The sequence below is a fragment of the Hydractinia symbiolongicarpus genome, chromosome 1 (genome assembly GCF_029227915.1).
Source record: "Hydractinia symbiolongicarpus strain clone_291-10 chromosome 1, HSymV2.1, whole genome shotgun sequence".
Classification (NCBI taxonomy): Eukaryota; Metazoa; Cnidaria; class Hydrozoa; order Anthoathecata; family Hydractiniidae; genus Hydractinia; species Hydractinia symbiolongicarpus.
The window spans coordinates 8,358,205-8,377,869 of NC_079875.1; the positions used below are offsets into that span (position 1 = coordinate 8,358,205).

Consider the following 19,665-nt stretch of genomic DNA (forward strand, 5'->3'; position numbering starts at 1 on the left):
GGGATGTGTGTATATTTAATGTTATATATAAAATAGCCGATTTGCGCACGCTTATACAAGGACCAGCCCAAGTTGTTACAATAGTACGGGCCAAGCCAATTAGTTGTTAGATTAGACAGAGGTAACAAAGTGAACTAAAAATGAAATTACTTTACCAAGTGATCTGATACAGTAAACCTTGTGGCCCAGGGGGTTGACAAACTTAGATTCAGTCCCGAGACAACCCGCCTCAAGTAATCACTCTACTACCAATTTGAATTAGTTGCTACATCCTCACTAGTGCGAGTATACTTTTACCTGCTGATGTCATAATTTTTACAATTTTTAGGCAAATAAAAGTGCTAATGTATTAGATCAACTTGTATGGTCAAATAAAAAAAGGTTCGCTAAAATTGTGGAACAATGCTTTAAATGTTTTGACTTCCTCTGAAATTGTGAATTAAGTCATAGCAATTTCATAATATTCTCTGAAATTGTAAAACAATTTCTAACAATGTCACCATTTGAAATTGTGAAATAATTCCTAAAAACCTCATAATTTTACCTGAATTTTTAAAACTTTTCTAAGAATGTTATAATTATCCCCGAAATTGTAAAACCGTGTCTAAGAAAATCATAATTTTTCCCGAAATTGTGAAACAATCCCGAAAATGCTTCGACTTTCCAAGAATCCCCCAACTTACCAAAAACATCGCATCATGACGAGTAAAAAAGATAAATTTTTTTAAAGACAGCGTTACTACATGTGTTAAATACAAAACTACGACAGTTAATCCATTTCCATTTGTTGTTCTGTTGTTGTGATTTCTTGCGTGAGTGCAATTTTTTGTTTGCGTACCACTAAAAATAATAATATAAAAATGCATAGAAGAATCAATCAATAACCTGTATACACCTGCCATTTTAAGTAGACAATCAGTCAGTATTTAAAGAAAAAAAGAATTAGCCAAGGAAAACAATGAAGTGTTAATTACGTTATGATAGAGAAGCCAAAATCAAGTCACTCCAATATTTTAATTTTTTCTTTCTTTTTTTCCCAGGTTTTTGCAAGATTTGTAAACATAACCCAAATATCCAATATTTTCTTAAATATCCATAATATTTTAACAACGGAGCGCAGAATTTCAATAACAACCGTTAAAAAAGTAAACACTAACCTGGGCTTTTTATCAAGTTGATGTTCGTCTGTACTTCTTTGCGATCTACTTCTTTTGCTAATGTTCTTGCTTTGTTTAACCTAAACGGGGAATACGATCAAAATTATTCCTTCTACAACAGACAAGCATAATAAATACTTAAAGACACATCTAGTTTAGAAACTGCCGTCGTTAGACCTTCCGTCTTCACCAGTGTGCCGCTATATTATACTTGAAAACGTCAGTGTTAGTGTAGCTAAGTGGCTTGCGACTTGAAAAACATTTCCTAAAAAACTTTGAGAATTGGAGCGAGATGTAACCACCAAGCACCTTTTTACCCCTAATGTTTTGCGTCCTCGGATCAACCCTGTCACTATTTTAATTGATACCCCTATAGTAAGGATATGAAATGTGGGAGAGGTTAAAACATTACTCAAAGAATTTAGGTTTAGAAAGTAAATATATAATTAAACTTCGAGGTAAAATGCAATAAAGGTTCAAACCTGTTTTTTATGAAATGATTTTGTCGTTTTGTTTTGATTTCTTCAACTCGCTTTATAGCAGTCACTACGATTGAATGACAAATAATAATAATAATAAAATTAATCAACACCATTCATTATCCAAACGCCTAGTACACAACTTAACTTTACAACACATTGAGATAATGCGCTAATTAAATTCTTAAAAGCTCCACCAGTAAACAGCCACCAATTTCTACACATTAAAAAAAGATGCGTTGCAATTTGTGGTGAATCTGAACTTAAGAATTTTGCAAATCGCAAAAATAATTTGGATAAATTGTAAAAGTAATCTTGCATTCTGTAAAAAGGAATTAGACCTGAGTTGAAACCTGGAAGAAATCTATATTATAATACCCGTATATGTCTGTCTATCTGTCTGTCTTTCTATCACGCAAAATGGTAGCTTAGCTGCGCAAGTAGCGAGACGCACGTAATGCGGTATACGCATTTTCCCACGGGCCAACGACTAGTATTACACAAAAATACATACCTGTTTTAGACCAGAGTTCTCTATCGTATTTTAATGGGACGTTTCTTTTCTTTTCAAACTCGAACGAGGGATCCTAGAACAACACCATTTTTTGATCTTACAATGTTTTTACTGCATAAATGAAAATACTTTGCAGAGTTTGTTATAAAGCTTTTGTTAAGTTATTCATTGATTTTTCTAGATTTCCTGACTATTACTGTAGAAACAAATTTTAAAATAAAACTTCATGTTTCAATTCTCTGTTTTTAAGTTTATTTTGCCTACATACTTACAAAATTTGGAGCTCTGGATTGCCCTAAGAAATGTAAATTAAAGTGCAAGCATATTGATAAAACATTCTCAGTATTTTGAAGAATGAAAATTGTTCTGTCTGGCCCTTTAAAACTAAAATTCCAGACATTTTTCAGATATATATTAAATAAATGATTGATAATCCCGATTTTTTTACGAGGTGGAAACATTTGACAAGAAAAAATGCATGTAAGGATGAACAATTTTGGAAGATTATTTTAGAAGAAATCAGCATTCTTGGTGCAAAAGATTAAGAAGATTAGGGGCGGTTTCCCAGTTTCCCTGACGTTTCCAATACTTCAGAATTACCTTAAACATTCTGACTGTCATGACATTACCAACAAAGTGGACAACATGGTGGAAAATAATTTTGAATTCTAAGAGTTGTTAAATTCTTTACGATAAAAAACACTACAAATAACTTTATTTCATTGGGTGTTGGAGAATTTTAGAACACTAAAATACAGAAGAGTATATTTGAGTATGAAATAAGTTTCTCACCACTGTAAGTTCTTTTCCATGAGATTTTCTAAACGCTTTCGTCCATCGCACCTTTCGGGGGTTTCTCTTCATTTTAAAGGCTTTATGACATTTTCGACGACAGAACTGGAACGCCTACAATAACAAAGTCTTCATATTAATGAGCTGAAAATTAATTTTATAGCAATTTTTGTACTCAAACACCAGCGATTGATAGTTATTTTAAAATATCGAAGTAATTTTTTTTTGAAACAATTCCTTATTTTGTTAAAAGATTCCAACGCAAATACTAATGTAGCAACATCTAACGTATTTCTTCCTGTTGCCAACAGGAATAACAAACATTGTGTAGCAAAGAATTGCGAAAGGAAAATATAATTGATATACGTTAGTTCTCTTTCGACCCAGCATAATTTTATTGCAGTATATTATTATTCTTTACCCCAGCCTCTTCAGTTCCCATTGCTAATATTGGTACTGTCAATGAGGTTGCTGCATAGCGTGTCCTAATTCATTCAAAGCCCTTATTTATGCTAAAGAAACCGTGCAAGCACAGCAAACTCTCGAGTAATTAATCCCTTAAGATATCGACCTTATTCTCATGGTGAACGCTATAAGTAAAAAAATTAATGCATTTCTTCTAAATAAAATAAAAAATCATGATGTAAAAAAGAGAGTTCCAAACGAAATCCCCTAAAATATTTGTCATACCTTACTGTCATTTCGAACAAATCTTATTCCATGTCCCGGATAGACTGATGATGAACAGAAATAACACTTCTCAATACGCATGTTGTGTTGCTATGGCGACAGATTGTTGGTTGTTGTTATTTTTTTTGTTATTTTTTCTGCCTAAATGAGATGCATATAAAGAAATAGGCCTAGAAAAAATTTTTGATACAACAAAACCTTTTTTTCAAAAAAACCTTCTGTTGCTATAAATAAAGGACAAAGATTAAGTACTTATAAAACGATGCAAAACAAACCGAAGAAAACATATCCATCCACACACTAAAACTCCCTCATCCACACACAAAAACAGCGTTTTTAAACACGAAGTAAGACCAGAAACTATAAATAGTATGTTCTTTCAACAACTACAATGAAATTCACATTAAAGAATGTAATTCTTTTTATTGCTGGATACTGGAAAGTGAGTCCACAGCTTCATTAATTTCATTTCGAATTGATGCATCCAGCACATCTTTTACTATATTCTGTTTATCTAACTCAACTTAAACTACAGTTGATGCTTCTAACTCATTTTTTGAGGATACTGATGTCTCTGATACAGGTTTTGTTGGAATCGACGTATCTACCGCGTCTTTTACAAGAATTGATGCATCTGGTCCGTCTTTTACAAGTACTGATGCATCAACCCCGTCTTTCACTTGAATTGACTTATATAAACTGTCGTTTACTGGAGTTGAGGTATCTAACATTTGGATTGATGTATCTGCTCTGGATTCTGCGGTTGCCGGTTGCACTGAACATATATCAACATGTTCTTCAGTATGAAGGGAATTCTTTGCACTTAAGCAACTTAATGCATCCGGGGTACAACTGGAAGATGGAATCTTTCGAGAAATATCTATTTTTATATCTTCAGGAGAACATGATAAAATTTCAGCTAAGTTTGTATCTTCTTCTTTTATAGTTGGTGTAGTAACAGAACTAGACTCAGACTTCCGACTGGAAGTTCTTCGTGTTCTATGGAACTGCTCCTTCTTGTCCTTCTCCTTTTGACTAGTTTCTAACCTTCGTTTTCGACTTTCTCTTACTTTTTTTGACGTTTCAAAACTTTCCCAACATTTTTCAGAAGCACTCGGCAGTAAGTCACAATGCTTTTCACACGTAGAAGTGAAAATATTGGCAGGTTCAGAGCATTTTGTGCCAGATTTTGATTTAAAAGTACACGGTGAGAGCAAATACTGATCGGTATCACTTATGATATGGAGATAACAAAAATGAGAGTACGGCATTACTCTTGAAGTGCATCGCTGACCGTCTTTGATGAACTGACATCTTAAATTAAAAAAAAACACAGAACATGCATGTATTTGTAAATACACTTTTAAACCAGTTTATGGGAATTTATTGCCTTTAGGATGTTAATTTTCGCGAACTTGGCAAGTCCTAATTTTTGTAGAATAATAAAGTAATTTAATTTGCGAAGAAAGAATTTCATGACATTTTGTCCCTCAAAGTATACCTTTTTTCAAAAAGACTGGTTAAATTAAAATACATGCATAGTTCTGGGTGAATATTAATAATGAGAAATGATGTAAATCGTTTTTTAAGAAAGAAAACAATCCGAGTTTCGCGAAAATTAAAATTTCCTAAGGTACTACAAGAAACGAAAATAAGAGATCATTGAAAAATAGTTGGCCAGATTTCTAGAACATTAATCTTCACATTTAACCTATACGACTGCCTGTTTTAATACCGCATTTTTGCACTACATGAAGATGTGGGCATCAGCTCTTTTAAGTACGAAAACAATAATGCTAAGTGAACAAAATTTCGACTTATGGCAGACAAAATTGCATGCAGAATATAATTTTCACCTGACAAAAGGTTACTATTAACGCAGCTTTTGCTTTTAAAAATTGTTTTATAAAAACAGATAATTAGGACCTTTTTTATCGCACCAAAAGGTTTCATGTTGCATTTACATGGGTTAGCCAATATCTTTTTTCAGTCAGTTTATTGCCTTTTGCCTATTATTCACTTTTTGCAAATTGAGAGTGCTTTAATAGTAAAACATGCAGAGACCCAAAAGCCATACTGGAAAAAGTTAACGTCTGTGTTAAAATATCTCCATACTGGAATATAAGATTACATGTTTCAGGCAACATAAGATTTTATAATGACATGACAAATTTTTTGGATGTGTCTGAATGTACAATAATGGTAGCTTTGGTTTGAATTTTCATACCCCAAAATGAGAATAACTAGGCCTCATAAAAGTTTATACCAACATGAATTTCCTTGTGGTACATGTAACCATTCTCTCATCGTGTAATTTTTATAATTTGGCCATATAAAGTTTATGCCAGAATAAATTTCGTATTGGTACATTTTCTCTGCGTTCTCTTACCACTTACTTCATCCCAGTATATTACTTAAAGAAAAGAGGTTTTGCTAAGGTATAAAGTCTCTTTGCGATACAAAACCTTAATATTTAATGGCATAAAAGTTGCTACATGAATTGTTTTCTTAATATTTTATTAAAAAATCGAATATGGCGTAGCACTAGTGATTTCGATTTCGACACAAAGTTGTAGATTTGGCGGATTTTAAAGGTAGTATTGTCTTTCTACTCAGAGCTATATCTGCTGACCACGAACCTGTAAAGGGATAAAACGTTTTTATCTTTTTATTGTATCAAACTAACTTTTGCTCATACCGTGGTAGGTCTGATCGTTTGTGGTGCAAGTAAACTCCTTTACTTCTTTTTTCTTTCATTTGCTTTTCAGCTAACAGTTCTACACCGCTCACACGTTGATAATTGGTGAGATGTACATCTTCCAAATAGTCATTTAACACGTTTTCTATAAAATATGCAGTCAATTTGTTTTAGCTGTTAGCTGTATTGCGTGAAGCTTGAAATACTGAACAAATTAAGTTACAGGATTGCGTTATGGGCAGCGGTTAAGGAGGTATTTACCTGTTGCTGATCAAGAACATGTATAGAATGATGTGCTTTTGACAAACAGTTGAAGGCATATGGGGACTTAAGTTTTTTGATAATGCTATTGTCTGTTCTAAAACAAATGGGTTGACCCACCTTTATGAATTTGGTCCTAATTTGGTCTCAGGTAGTGCCTAGTTACTTACGCAGGACATGACGTTATAATTCCACACGTTTCCAAGTTATTTTATAGACTTTGTTAAAGAAAATTATAAAAAATATAATCGAAGACAGACAAACACGCATAAAGCATGTATTAATATAAGTTTGGTTATTCTAGCCTGAAGGGTTTTGTTATTAAAGATAAGACTGTGGTAAGATTTGAGTTACCATCACAGTATGTAGAAATATGGATGTTTCAGCTTTATGACGACTTAGCTGTGTGCATTCTGTATTAAGAATACACATTTTTTACATAAAAAACAGGACAACAGAAACACTTAGATTACTCAGGTACTTCGAGCATTGATTGGTTTGGCAGGTCTTCTGCTTAATAGCGCATTAAATGTAAAGTTAACAAACATGCAGGTTGGTTGAAAGAAAAGTGGTCCACAAACAAAGTAACAACAGGCTTATAGATGAGCTTCAAATGTTTATAAAGTTCCGTATATGACAGCCCATCCTGACAGGCAAGAAAAAAAGGTCCACATTATACCTTGATTTTTAGGAACATTAAAAAATGCATGGGAATTTTTTAAGGGCACACTTTACCAGCTCCAATATCAATCTTTTTTCACTTAATTTCTTCAATTGTTGCGGTCTGTTGTTTATATTTTTTGCCTGTGCAAATGTGTGCACATGTCTATTGTTCTTAATGCAACACCAAGCAACTTATCTATACAATTTATTAGTAACAATAACACGTTACCTGAATGCTTGTCAAAACCAACATTTGCTAAAACAAATGCATCCATGTCATATTCATTAATCATTTTCCGACGCTCCTCACGTAGGGTATAATTTAATCTTTTAAACTGTTGAGAATACAGGTAGCGTAAACGTGTCATTTTTTCTTTACATATACGAACACATTCTTCAAGAGTCCAGACCCCAGCATGATTTAGAGGATTTTCATCTTCACTATCCGTTGACTCGGCATCACTTGCTTGATTTCCTAAAGTTAGATAAAAAATACAACATTCATGCAATATGATAATATTTTAACAGTTTTTACAATCTTAAAACGTTTTTATAGTAGGGGATGTAATCTATAAAACTTGGCACAGTAACTGACTAAAACAGAAGTTATTTAACATGAAATAATTACTACTGATTTTATATATGACATTTCCAAGAAAACAATTTTCTAATCTTTTTAATTTACTTTTGCTTAATTTGCCTTAAAAATATTTAGGACAACTATAATTAGATTCAAATATGTAGTAAGTAATTATATATAGCAATTATAATAGCATCAGCCCTCTGAATCCACGACGGCATTTGGCTTTTGCCGGAGTGGTTTATAGGCTGCACAAAAATTAAAGTACTCTTTCCAACTAAACTTTCTAGTTACTTATTTATTTCCTCAAACAAGTCTTTGTTAGATCATATGTCAGTCTTTTTCAGAAATATTTGAATCAAGTAACGTGTGCGATGTAAAACGCACATGCAAAGGATGTTACACGTGCCATGTTGCGCATTTATTTTGCGGTAGAGAAGTGGGGGATGTTTTGAATTGTGAACCCTAAACACGATGATCGAGTGTCTACGTATAGCGACTCTCTCAATCTGAACTTCCTTTTCTACATGTCCGAAATAGTATGCATGACTATACTGTCATTTTCATAATACAGAAACATTTTTTTACCGCACATGGGTTTCATTTTTAAAATTGTTTGAAAAACACTTGTACCATAAAGAAAAAAATCCATTAAATTCGGACCTGCTGTGGTTTCCAATTGTTTTGTCAAATGAAAAAAATATCTACAATTAAATCCATGATAAAATGTCTGTTCCGCCTGTAAGTTGAGTTTTGCAGACTGGCCTTATCCATACTCCGTCAGCGTTCACCTCCGCATTAGTTAAGAACCGCATGGCTGGATTTCTTTTCTTTGACCTGGTTACCAACAACGAAGGGCCCAGGCAAAAGAGATTTATGTCTACGTAGTTCTTTTAACTGAGTCTGGAGTCGGTGAATTAGCTAGGATGGTCAGGTTGGCTATGAATTGTCATGCTCACGGATTAAAAGGACCAGGACTATTCAATAATTCTGAGATCTGAAAGTGGGGGGTGTCCGACCAAGACGGAAATCTATCAGACGTTTTGTCCAACGAAAGTTTGAAACAAGCTAATGAACATGCCCAGTCTCCCCAATAAATTTAATTAGTTAGTTTTGCTGTCTTTAAAATCTTCCACGACAGCAAAATTTTGCCGTTGTCACTTTTGTTTTGCCGTCGGAGGTGACTTAACGGCGGCAAAATTTTGTCATCGAACATTCTCGCTAATTCAGAGGGCTGTAGTATATATAATTACTATATATACAATTACAAACGTATGCGGGCAGGGGTGGATGCGAAACTGTAAAATAATTTCTCAGTCTAAAAATATATCGCTAAAACAAACACACAGCACCAGGATACACAGGGGAATATAGCATTTATCTCCTGCTGGGAAGAAAAAATGAAGAGGGATGGGAACGAAAGGCATGGCCCTATATATAGGTAAAAAAGCGTATTATTTGTAAATATTACAAAACTTCAGAAATGCTACAATGAAAAAAAAAATTGAGTTCATGTTAGAATAGGGATTGGTAAAATGTCCTTGTGATAGGATAAAAATATAAATATGGCTAAATAAATATGGCAAAATCACATCCCACCTCAAAAAAAATTATTATTTTTCATTAAAGAAAAAACTCTATTTAAAAGTGTTGCTTGCAAAATTTTTGAAAATCCTTCAGCTGCAATCAACAAGAATACGTAATTTTTGTAACACTAACCTAACCAAAGGCAATCAGTTTTATTAACTTGGACAGAATCGGTAAAAAAGCTATATTCCTCCTCTTCAGATGATGACTCTTTTGCAGCTTTCTTGCTTTGCGTACCCTGCTCTAATGCTTTTACTAAAACAAACAAAAATCAAAAACAATCAGTTAATTGAAAGTTCACAAGACATTTTTTTTAATAGTGATACAAAGTTTATAGCTTTGTACATTAGTTTTGACATTGAGAAAACCAAAAGAGTACTCTTATACCAACCAAGGAAAAAAGAACATATATATTTATTTAAATTGTTTTTAAATGTGTCACTTCTTTTAGCCTCATTGGAAAAAATCACACTAACAATTTAATTCATGAAATAATACATACAAGCCTTTTCTTTCCTCTTTTTCTTCCTGTTTTTATTTCTGATTTCATTCTTTATCCTCTTGACTTCTTCTTCGTGTTGTAAGCAGTACGATCTTTTATCTCCTGATTGAATAACAAAAAAATTGTTAAGTTGTCAAAAATAAAATAAATAATAATCAAAATGGAGGGTGCTCAGTGTATAAACACAAAACAAAAATAATTTACTTGTGTCTCATATAGCCCATTTTAAATAATACAAACAGTTCGGTAAAAATATATCGTGGTGACCTAGGGTTGGTCTCCTTGTATTCAAAACTGAATCTGCAAATAACAATAGATAAATATAAATACCTAATTTTGGTGCAGGATTAGCACATGGAACATTGTCCAGTCTTGATGTATAACTGCATTTTTTAAAAGGGCTACTTTTGTCTTCTAAAATGTGTTTATGACAAAACTCGAAGCCCTTCAAAGCTGTCGCTGTGCAAACACATGATGTTGACCGACACAACATTGCATTTGTTTTAGGTTGGATGCTGTCAACAACTTTATCTTTTTCCTCTTGTACCGCTTGTGGTGATTCGATACTCTCTACACATGGTTTAAACCAAGTTTCCTCAACTGGTGGTGTTTTGTTTACTGAAGTAGTTTTGTCCGAAAACACTGAAGCCATCATATAGTGTAACCTAAAATAAAGCAACAGCTACATTGGGGCCATTCACATAACATGTACACACAAAAATTGCTAATATTAGACGCCAAAAATGTAACAAAATAATTTTTTGTATTAACATATTTGCAACAACTTTTTTTCTTTTTTCTATACATTATCACTTTTTCTGAGATGGCATTGAATGAAAGATTTAGAAGATTAGAGAAAGAACTTTTTAGACTTTATTGATACAGTAAGTTATCAATTATTAAAATGTCACATGAATTATACTGTAGCAAAAACCAAAGAATTCTGTGAATATTGAATTTTTTGCATTTCACAGATTAAATTTTGACAAGCTTTAGGTCCAGCAAGGGAACAGAATAGCCTGGGTAAAATATGCACATCTACCATCTATGCTCACACCCCGGAAATTCAAAAAGTTGTAAGTTGAGTCATTAATTTAACTTTGACTCCTTGTGGAACAAATATAATGTAAACTAAATTACGAAAAGTTAGACGCCATCTAATAATAACAACGTTAATGATGGAACATGAAAATCGGTTAAAATAATAATCTGTTATTGTCAAACATTTTCTTATTTTTTACTGATTTTTCTCCAAAAGACAATCATACTAGCGCTTCAAATAACGTTTTCAAACCTGATGATTGTATCATCGTTACTTCCGAAATCCCAGAGAGTATATACACTGTTCTAACAAAAAAAATCATTTTTGTTTTATTAAGAAAGAATTAACCAACAAAAACCTCTATATTCAAAGCCAACCTGAACATCCAATAGCTAATTCAGCTTTCGCCGTCGACAAGCCATCATATTCTAAATTTATGGCAGCAAAATTTTTCCGTCACAACTTTTTTATGTAAAAAGACAATCATTACAGGATAATTTCATAAGATTATGGGAAAAGTGCGGTGCGCATGCGATCTTTAAAAATTGAATTTTTGAGAATCAAAACAAAATTCCTTTACACTGTGCAGAAGCTGTTTTGACACGGGGAACATACAAATAGCAAGTTCTATCAAAGTTCCCGGCTTAAACCTATGTATATACACAAAATTGCGAGTGAAGTCATTAATTAAATTTTTTTATTACCTGCGGAACAAACAACATTAAGCTATAAAGATTTTATATTTATTTTTTAATTATTTTTTTGAATTTAAAAGATAAAATATTGATTAATTCCTATATATAATTCAGAGGGCTGAAGTACATACAGAAATATATATAGCATACCATCCTAACCATGTGAATGTCCTAATTCCGTAACTTCACCGTTCTCGGTAACTTCCTCTTTTCACTGGCAACAATGGATGGCTATGACCTGATATCCTAAGCCTTACGTCTAGCACTATTACCATTTTCACTGGCATTGAAACTATAGTGCATTTACAGAACAGACAGCCTAAAACTTGCTGGAGTAGATCACAGATGAGAGAAATTTTTGTGCAGTGGGGCTATGACATTTTAATCTATTGTTATCTTTGTAACCATTCATTAAATATCAAACAAACCTATATTATTATGAAACACTAGACAAGCTGGAGAGTATTTTTAAGAAAATTTTTTTATTGTTATTTGTGCTCTCCACAGATCCCTTGGTAACTGGCTTCACCAATATTCTACAAGTACTGCAACCATTTTAATCAGAAATTAATTCCAGTGGATCTCACATTGAAAAAACACCTCAAGGAATTAAGAAGTTAATCACAGAAATAGGACGTTTCTCTCAACCCTGCAAGTTGTTTTTAGGGATGGCTTATAGTCGACCTCCATGACGTTATGTGGCGAGCAGGGTAGCTATAGCTGCATTTTTTTTAACAAAGTTATTGTTGGGTTTAATGCTTGGTTTTGGTGCGATTATGTTCAGCTAATATTAATCTTGGCGCCATAGCTTAGTGGTTATAACTATCGCACTTTGGTCAGGAGGCCTGGGTTTGATTACCCTTGGTGGAAATTCAATATGGGCAAATGAATGTTACCATAGCCCCGCGTTAACCTAAGCCATGTGAGGGAAATTGGGGAGATGACACACTGTGTGGGTCGTTGGATGTTGCGAGGAGTTGTCTGGTAGAGCGCATGGACCCTCATTGGGTCTGTGTAGCTCAAAATGAGCTTTAAATAAATGAATTACAATGTTTACGTTTTTATTGGATTCTAGCACATGTGCGAAAAAAATCAACAGGCAAAAAAATGCAGACCTTAGGTGAAGAAAGTCAAATTATGGTTAAAACCTTTTGTACTGCGCATGGCTACTAGCATATTTTTACTGATGTGATATATAATATATATATCTAAATCTGAATTACATGCGAGCTATATATATTCCAATTTCAAGATCAAAAGATGCCTCTTCCTACCTGAAAATAAAGTTTGGAATGGACTGACTAGTCCATGGCTTCACTATCTGCATTATTTTGCCTGTCGTTCTGCGTAAGAGATCTGTGGGGATTATAAACAATGCGTTACGATGAAAGTCATCCATACTCTGGGACTCCCTATCTAAGCTATGACCCCTTCTGAAAATAATTGACAGGGTATATCCCTTGATATTTGTGGAAAGGGCAGTTTTGCTGTTTGCTTCCCAGGTGGGTTCTCCTGGGATCTGTTGGGTTCAAGATAGCTTAAAGAAAATAGAGTAAAAACTATATATCATAAGAATCCGTAAATTAAATCTTATGAAATAAAACTGAAAATAATAAACAAACAATAAGGCCACATTATTATTCTCTGTCATGTTTTGTTGCGTACAACATGCTTACTAATGGAATATAAGCCGATTTTGTGTTTTCGGATGAAACCCGGCTTGACATCATAGCCCGAATTTGGAAAAAGGGGCTCCAAACATGCTGCGGGATACTTACACAGTACTTTCGCCAGCAGAAACTTTCGCGTTCTTAGCCCTTTTTCGCGAAAGTTTTAGTCTTTGAAAATTTCAAAACAGCACGACGCAAAAGTTTTTTTACGCGAACAAATCTTTTTTAAGGTCCCTTACTACAAATTCGTTGTTATAAAAATGTCAATTTCCGGAATCTACCCTTTAAAAATCGGAAATTTTCTTTTTACATAATTAGTTACGAAAGATTGTTTACAGACTATATATTCATTTTTTTTTTGATATAACACACTTGTCACAATTTTACGGCTAAAATGCTAATATCTTTCACCAAAAATATTCAGCCTCAACAATTCCTCTTTAAAACAAAATTCATGAATAATTAATTAGTTCTGCCGAATATGGTTTAAGTCTACGTGCTTACAAAATTGTACAGAAAGAAATGACGTAATTATTGAAGAGAAACGTTAATAACAACAAAGATGGCGCATTATGAGGAAATTTAAGACGATCTTCATTATGCTACACTGTACGATCTTTAACTTTCGATAGCATTTTCATTTTACTTTAAAATTTTCAGACATGCTTGGTGAACCATGCAGCCATGATACGGTGTGCGGAAATCTTTTTATTCGTAATATTTTTCTTTTAACAGTGTTCGATGCAGCAGGGGATGCTAACAAAAAAATCTTTTGAAAAAAACAAAAGGCTATTGCTTAAAAAATAAGAATGAACAAAAAAATCCGCACACCGTTTTAACAGGGTCAACCCAAGGTTCATTTAATAATCAGAAGCTGATGAAAAATAACGAGATTGTAAAATGTTGGAGCTCGTAGAAGCCGATTTTTGACTTGTTTATGATACATTTTTAAATAGAAATTTCTTCTGAATCAGCAATTTTAGTTTTAAGTTAAAATTAGTATATTATGTATTAAAGCCTGTATTTTTAAGAAATAGTAAAAAAGAATGGTATAAATGAAACACTGAGTAAATAATTCAGCTATTTGGACAGCTAAAAAAGGGTTACTGTCACCTTAAGCCCAGAGAAGATGCCATCCATCTTACGATACTTACCGTAACATCTACCCAATGTTTGGTGATGATGACAGGCAAGTGGATGATAATAGTCATCTACTAGCCGTTTGTGATGTCACGGTAAAAGAATTTAAATTGTTATGTGGTAGTATAATTCAGTGTATATTGGTGAAGATGGAGAAACCGATGACGATACTGATTCTGAGTGGAAAGTCAAAGAAAATTTGTTTTTTTACTTTAAACAACGAAAGATTATGAAAATTTTAAAAAAAATCTTATTTTTGCTCATTCGCGAAAGTTTTTTCATTTCACGCGAAAATAACCTTTTTCTTCGATTAGCGAAAGTTTTTCCGCGAAATTTGTTCTAAAACCGTGAAACGTGAAAGTTTGTTCCATAAGTTTCGCGTTTTTTTTTATATGCGAAATTTTTTTGATTTTATCTTTAAAAATTATGATTACTTTTTCCTATAATTAATTTCAAATGGTGGCACAGATTATTTATCTACAAATCTTATTTGGTCCCGTTTGCGGGAAAATCTTGTTGCCAATGCAACAAACCTAAAATGGTCTAAAATTAGAATAGTTTGTTTGCATCCTTATTTATGTTCGTCACGGGTCTTTGGATTCGTTTATTAGGTTTTTTTAATTTTTTGCAGTAAAGGCACTTAATAAATGTTAGAAAATGATAATTTCAGATAACAAATAATCGCGGCATTTTAGGAAATTCAACTAAATTGGGGCCTATAATAAGTGTTTTAAGTATTTTTTGAAAAAGTACCGTAACGTACATACAGATAATTATCTCCACAAATTTTATTTGGTCCCACATTCAGCAAAACTGGTTTCAAAATTAGTTAAAAATATGCTTTTTCACGTTCTCCAAATATTTATCTGTTTCTGTTTTATGGATGAACTATACGAACCTGTGAACAGATGATTATTTACAATTTAGAACAAAACAATTTTACCAAAGAAGCAATCTAACAATTTACAGAATCTTCCCAAAGTTTATATTTTTGTTCTTTTCTTATCAGAAAATTGGTTTTGTTAAAAGGGCTACAAAACGGCTGTTGGTTGGTTGGTTGGTTGATTGGTGGAGACGTAGGTATTTTAGCGAGAGACACCCCAGGTTAGTTAGCGTTTTCACGAGAGATACAGACGTTTCCAAGAGATACGGGTAAGAATGAAAACACACGCATCTGGATCCCCGATACCGAACCTGACATCTTTCTCCTTCCCTCAAACACAAGTATAGTTAATATGAAACGAGAGAAATGTACTTCTATACATAGCATGTTGCTGTCTTTGTTGTTGCCTCAAAACCATAGCAAGTAAAAGGAAAAAAAAATTTAAATAATGCTATTAATAACGAGATAGACTAGTCGGTAAGCCCATGGAAAGATCCACTTATGCAGAAGAACAATAGAAAAGATCCGTCATTTGAATTTTGATGAGATCACGCAAAGACCATAAAAAAGAAAACGAAATTTACCCCCTTGATTCTATTATTAAGAGCTTCAAACACTGATAATGTATAAAATCAAGTGATTGAAACAATCGATTAAGGAGATATAAGGTTTTAAAAATTTCGCTTACGTCAGCAAACACCCAGTAATGTACATTACTGGGCATTTGCAAGAATTTTTTTCAAAAATTTGTTTGAAAATTTTTTTCTTTGCATAGAGCGTGAAATGCATAGAATCGTATTCTTTTTGACAAAACGCTGAAGATATATTAGGGTTTAATAGGAATTGATGACGCAATCAACATGTTTGTTTCTGAAACAATTGAATTAACTCAACCTCAGGAATTTGGTCCCAGACAGGCCCTAGTTACACACGCAGGAGACGATGTCAGTTATATTCATCTGTTTCCAAGTTATTTAACTTTAAACTTAAAGTACAATGCAATGTTGAAGAAGAACTACTTTGTTCATCACTAACATACTGCCAAGCAGTGAGCGGGATTCGATCCGCGGTCCCCAGAACTGGGAGCCGCAGACGAACCCACTACACTACGTGCGGCAAAAGTGATGAACTACGTGCAGCAATTAGTGATGAACTCAGATAATTTATCCGGATGGTGTGTATACATATAAGTGAATATTTATCATAGCACATCCGTATTTCATTCTCAACAGAGAATGCTTCACCCCGATCAGACCCCTGATCATGACGGGCGAATATTATGCGTGTAAGTCATATTCAAGAAGAACTACTTTGTTTATCACTAACATACTGCCAAGCAGTGAGCGGAATGACTTCATTAATTTAAAAAATCTATTTAAAAATGTCAGTCTGAAGTATATCTGCGTCGCGCCGTAACGTCAAAAAAGTTAACAAATTGGACATAATAACTGTGTCGGCTACATAAAAAGACAATGAACACACCGACTTTGCCTGTCACAGAAAAGTAAACACAGTTTTTGTATTCATATAGGAGATTTGAAAATGGAGGTCATAATCAGAAAACGAAACAAAACAAACAAAATTGAAGATAAATTAGATTTTATTCATTCGCAAATAAGATGCAATATTGAAGCGCTGATGTGATCTAAAACAAAGAAAGAATAAGTCTCAAAAACAAACAAACTCAACATACCTCATCCTATTTGTATAAAAAAAAAGAACCTGGTGACGAGGTTTATCATTAAAAATCCCGAAAAGCAAAATCTGTAATTTTGGTGCCTGAGATTCATAACAGTTGAATTATCAACCTCAATTCTAGTACTGTTTTTTCGTCTTTTGGCATCGGACGCAATCAGAGAGAAGAAAGCCTTGGAACGAGGTTGTTTAAATATAAAAATAGACAATGTATACCTCAGTCTTCATGATTTTTTTTGTGAGCAAGGAACCGTTTGTACTTTGCAGCCTCTCTCGCATATTTGCTTCTTTTTGCTTGCACTGCGTCATGGAATTTCTACAATAGCAACAGAGGTTAATAATAATTGTGAAATCAAAGATTAAAGTGAAAAGAAAAAATAGATGAATTTTTTGAAAGCCACGTCAAAAGGTACAGTTAACCGAGACTTATACATAGCTTACCATTCGTTTCATGTCTCGCTTTCCCACACCAGTCAAGACATGTGCTTCGTTACCCAGCGAGGTCAAACCGAACACAGTATGGGTGAGCACTGTGAGCGCAAAGAGAACAACAAGAATGTTACATTTAGCCATCTTGCAAACTAAAATATAAACAAATAACCTGTCGTAGATTATAAAACATCTGTTAGCAACCTTTTCTACGCGTTTTTTTTTTCTAAACTCCCAAAATTAGTTCCCCTCGAAATTTTCTTAACGATACCATCGGTAAAAAATAAACAAATAACAGTTTTGTGTGCCTAAAAAATAATAGAACGCTGTTGTTTAAAATCTGACGAAAAGATCAATGTGCAATTTAATTGAATAATTGCCTTTTTTCTTCATAAATATTTGCTAACGTCTTTTGAAAAGTTTAACACCCGCTAATTTGCTGCGAAATAACATTCGCGAAAGTTACTACCTGTGAATTTTTTCACCCGGTGTAAATTAATACTAATGAAGAAGGTACGACATAGAACCGTTACAGATACGACAGAGAAACGTCACAGAAGTAGTAGTAGGGAGGTGGAAATGGTGGAAGCGGGGTGATTGTGATTAAAAGGTGTAAAAGGAGCGAATTCCTGTATATTCTCACTCCCTACTACTACTACAGATGCATCATAGAAACGCCACAGATACGACATTGAAAGTCATATATGGAACATATAAACGTCACAGACACGACATAGAACGTCACATATGCAACATAAAGCCGTGACGGATACGACATAGAAACGTCACATATGGAACATATGTATAAACGTCACAGATACGACATAGAACGTCAGAAATGCAACAAAGAAACGTCACAGATACGTCATAGAAACGTCACATTATCGGCTTAGACGAAAGGTGAATTATCGGTGAATGAAACCTAAGAGTAATAAATAATTCTTTAAGTGCATTCATAAAATAATAATAAATAAAAGCAAAGAAATCAGAAATAACTCAAATACTGTGTTTATCAACTGCGATTCTGAGTTTTCAGTCTTAGTCTTCACAATTCTGTAAATTTGTATCTTATTTTCTGTGAATCTTACTAACACAAAAAACGTTTAATCGGTACACACAAGTTCGTTCTTACGAATATTGCGATACACTAGTTATTAGCCCGTGGAAAAATCCACAGGTTCGCCCGTCCTTTTTACACCTCCGCAGCTAAGGTACCATTTTGCGTGACAGACAGACGGGCAGACGTATTATAATATAGATGAACTTTTATATATAGATTTTGCATCAATTTTTAATCTGATGGATTCAAAAAGATTTTAGGCTTAGCATGAGGCTAGTGATTTTTACAGAGAGGATGATTATCGCATATGGTGTATAGGACAGGAAAAACAACCCTCATTAGAAATACTATCCTTGTTTTCTAATTTAGTTGGAACACACGAGTTCTTTAAATTCTACATCCTTGTCCTGTCCTAATGCTGGTACACTTTTTTCAACCTCGTTCCAACGACTGGTTAGGCTTTTTATATTTGAATAAAAGCCTAGCAAGTTCTGGGGACGAGATTGAAAAGGCCTGGGATCAAGCGTGATATGTTGAGTATCAGTAGTATCAGTAATAAGTGTCGTTATGCATTCAAACATGAAGAAAGTGTCAGAGGATAATTTTAAAAACAGAAGTGATAGAAGCTAACTTTGCTTTTGGAAACAAACTTCGCTCTAGAAAAAAATGCAATAGCTTTAAAATGAAATGAAACTGTCTTTTCATAACTTTACGAAACAAAATACACATTATGTTCCCTCTTGCTTAGCAATTCCTAACGTTTGATACTTCGCTACTCATATCTGCCTTAAAATGCAATGTAAACCAGCTTTTATTGATAGCTATCTGCTCACTTACCTGAGATTCTGTGTTTCGCTAAAACAAGGTTCTCCGAAAATGAAAAAATATAAAGATGCACACATATTTAAACTAATTTATGCAGTGATAATTGGCGTTAATTATTACAATTTATACGTAGATGGTACATGAAATGTTGTGAATAAACAAATGGCAGATGGTTTATGAAGTGGAAATCCGATGAGGCAAGCTTTAATGTGTTTGTGTGGATATTTTGACAAATATGTGTTTTTAGGAAAGCTTGTATGTTATTTTCACACTAGAAGAGAGCTAATTGACAGTTTGAATATC

The 19,665-nt window shown here is 33.5% G+C and overlaps 2 protein-coding genes and 1 long non-coding RNA gene across 4 annotated transcripts; all 3 read right to left on the reverse strand.

The window, feature by feature from the left end:
* Positions 1–701: 701 nt before the first annotated feature.
* LOC130636216 (probable ribosome biogenesis protein RLP24) lies at positions 702–3,794 on the reverse strand. The gene is made up of 6 exons (XM_057445874.1): positions 3,633–3,794; positions 2,943–3,056; positions 2,151–2,223; positions 1,640–1,703; positions 1,158–1,237; positions 702–840 (listed from the first exon to the last, which is right to left on the reverse strand). The coding sequence occupies exons 1-6, from the start codon at positions 3,711–3,713 to the stop codon at positions 770–772; spliced, it is 483 nt and encodes a 160-aa protein (XP_057301857.1). The 5' UTR covers positions 3,714–3,794; the 3' UTR covers positions 702–769.
* Positions 3,795–3,984: 190 nt separating this feature from the next.
* Positions 3,985–11,365, reverse strand: LOC130636197 (KAT8 regulatory NSL complex subunit 2-like). Of its 2 annotated transcripts, none has more exons than XM_057445842.1 (7): positions 11,343–11,365; positions 10,254–10,588; positions 9,924–10,025; positions 9,554–9,676; positions 7,484–7,729; positions 6,331–6,475; positions 3,985–4,946 (listed from the first exon to the last, which is right to left on the reverse strand). In XM_057445842.1, exons 1-7 carry the CDS (start codon positions 11,348–11,350, stop codon positions 4,157–4,159), a joined length of 1,749 nt encoding a protein of 582 aa, XP_057301825.1. In that variant the 5' UTR covers positions 11,351–11,365; the 3' UTR covers positions 3,985–4,156. The 2 variants fall into 2 exon arrangements, with proteins under 2 accessions (XP_057301825.1, XP_057301832.1); XM_057445849.1 differs by lacking the exon at positions 11,343–11,365 and adding an exon at positions 11,218–11,266.
* A 5,570-nt stretch (positions 11,366–16,935) lies between these two features.
* On the reverse strand, positions 16,936–19,478 carry LOC130636232 (uncharacterized). Its single transcript, XR_008982244.1, has 4 exons — positions 19,375–19,478; positions 17,490–17,629; positions 17,265–17,364; positions 16,936–16,998 (listed from the first exon to the last, which is right to left on the reverse strand). It is a non-coding gene; the product is annotated as an uncharacterized LOC130636232 (long non-coding RNA).
* Between the last annotated feature and the right edge of the window lie 187 nt (positions 19,479–19,665).

Excerpts from the sequence above, each read along its gene's own strand:
- LOC130636216 (XM_057445874.1), bottom strand. The coding sequence starts at position 3,713 with ATGCGTATTGAGAAGTGTTATTTCTGTTCATCATCAGTCTATCCGGGA. Across the intron at positions 1,704-2,150 it reads AGAACTCTGGTCTAAAACAG|TGACTGCTATAAAGCGAGTT; the intron begins GTATGTATTTTT and ends ATTCAATCGTAG. Across the intron at positions 1,238-1,639 it reads AATCATTTCATAAAAAACAG|GTTAAACAAAGCAAGAACAT; the intron begins GTTTGAACCTTT and ends TTCCCCGTTTAG.
- LOC130636197 (XM_057445842.1), bottom strand. Across the intron at positions 9,677-9,923 it reads AAAGAGGAAAGAAAAGGCTT|TAAAAGCATTAGAGCAGGGT; the intron begins GTATGTATTATT and ends TGTTTGTTTTAG. Across the intron at positions 4,947-6,330 it reads AAACGATCAGACCTACCACG|ATGTCAGTTCATCAAAGACG; the intron begins GTATGAGCAAAA and ends TTTTAATTTAAG.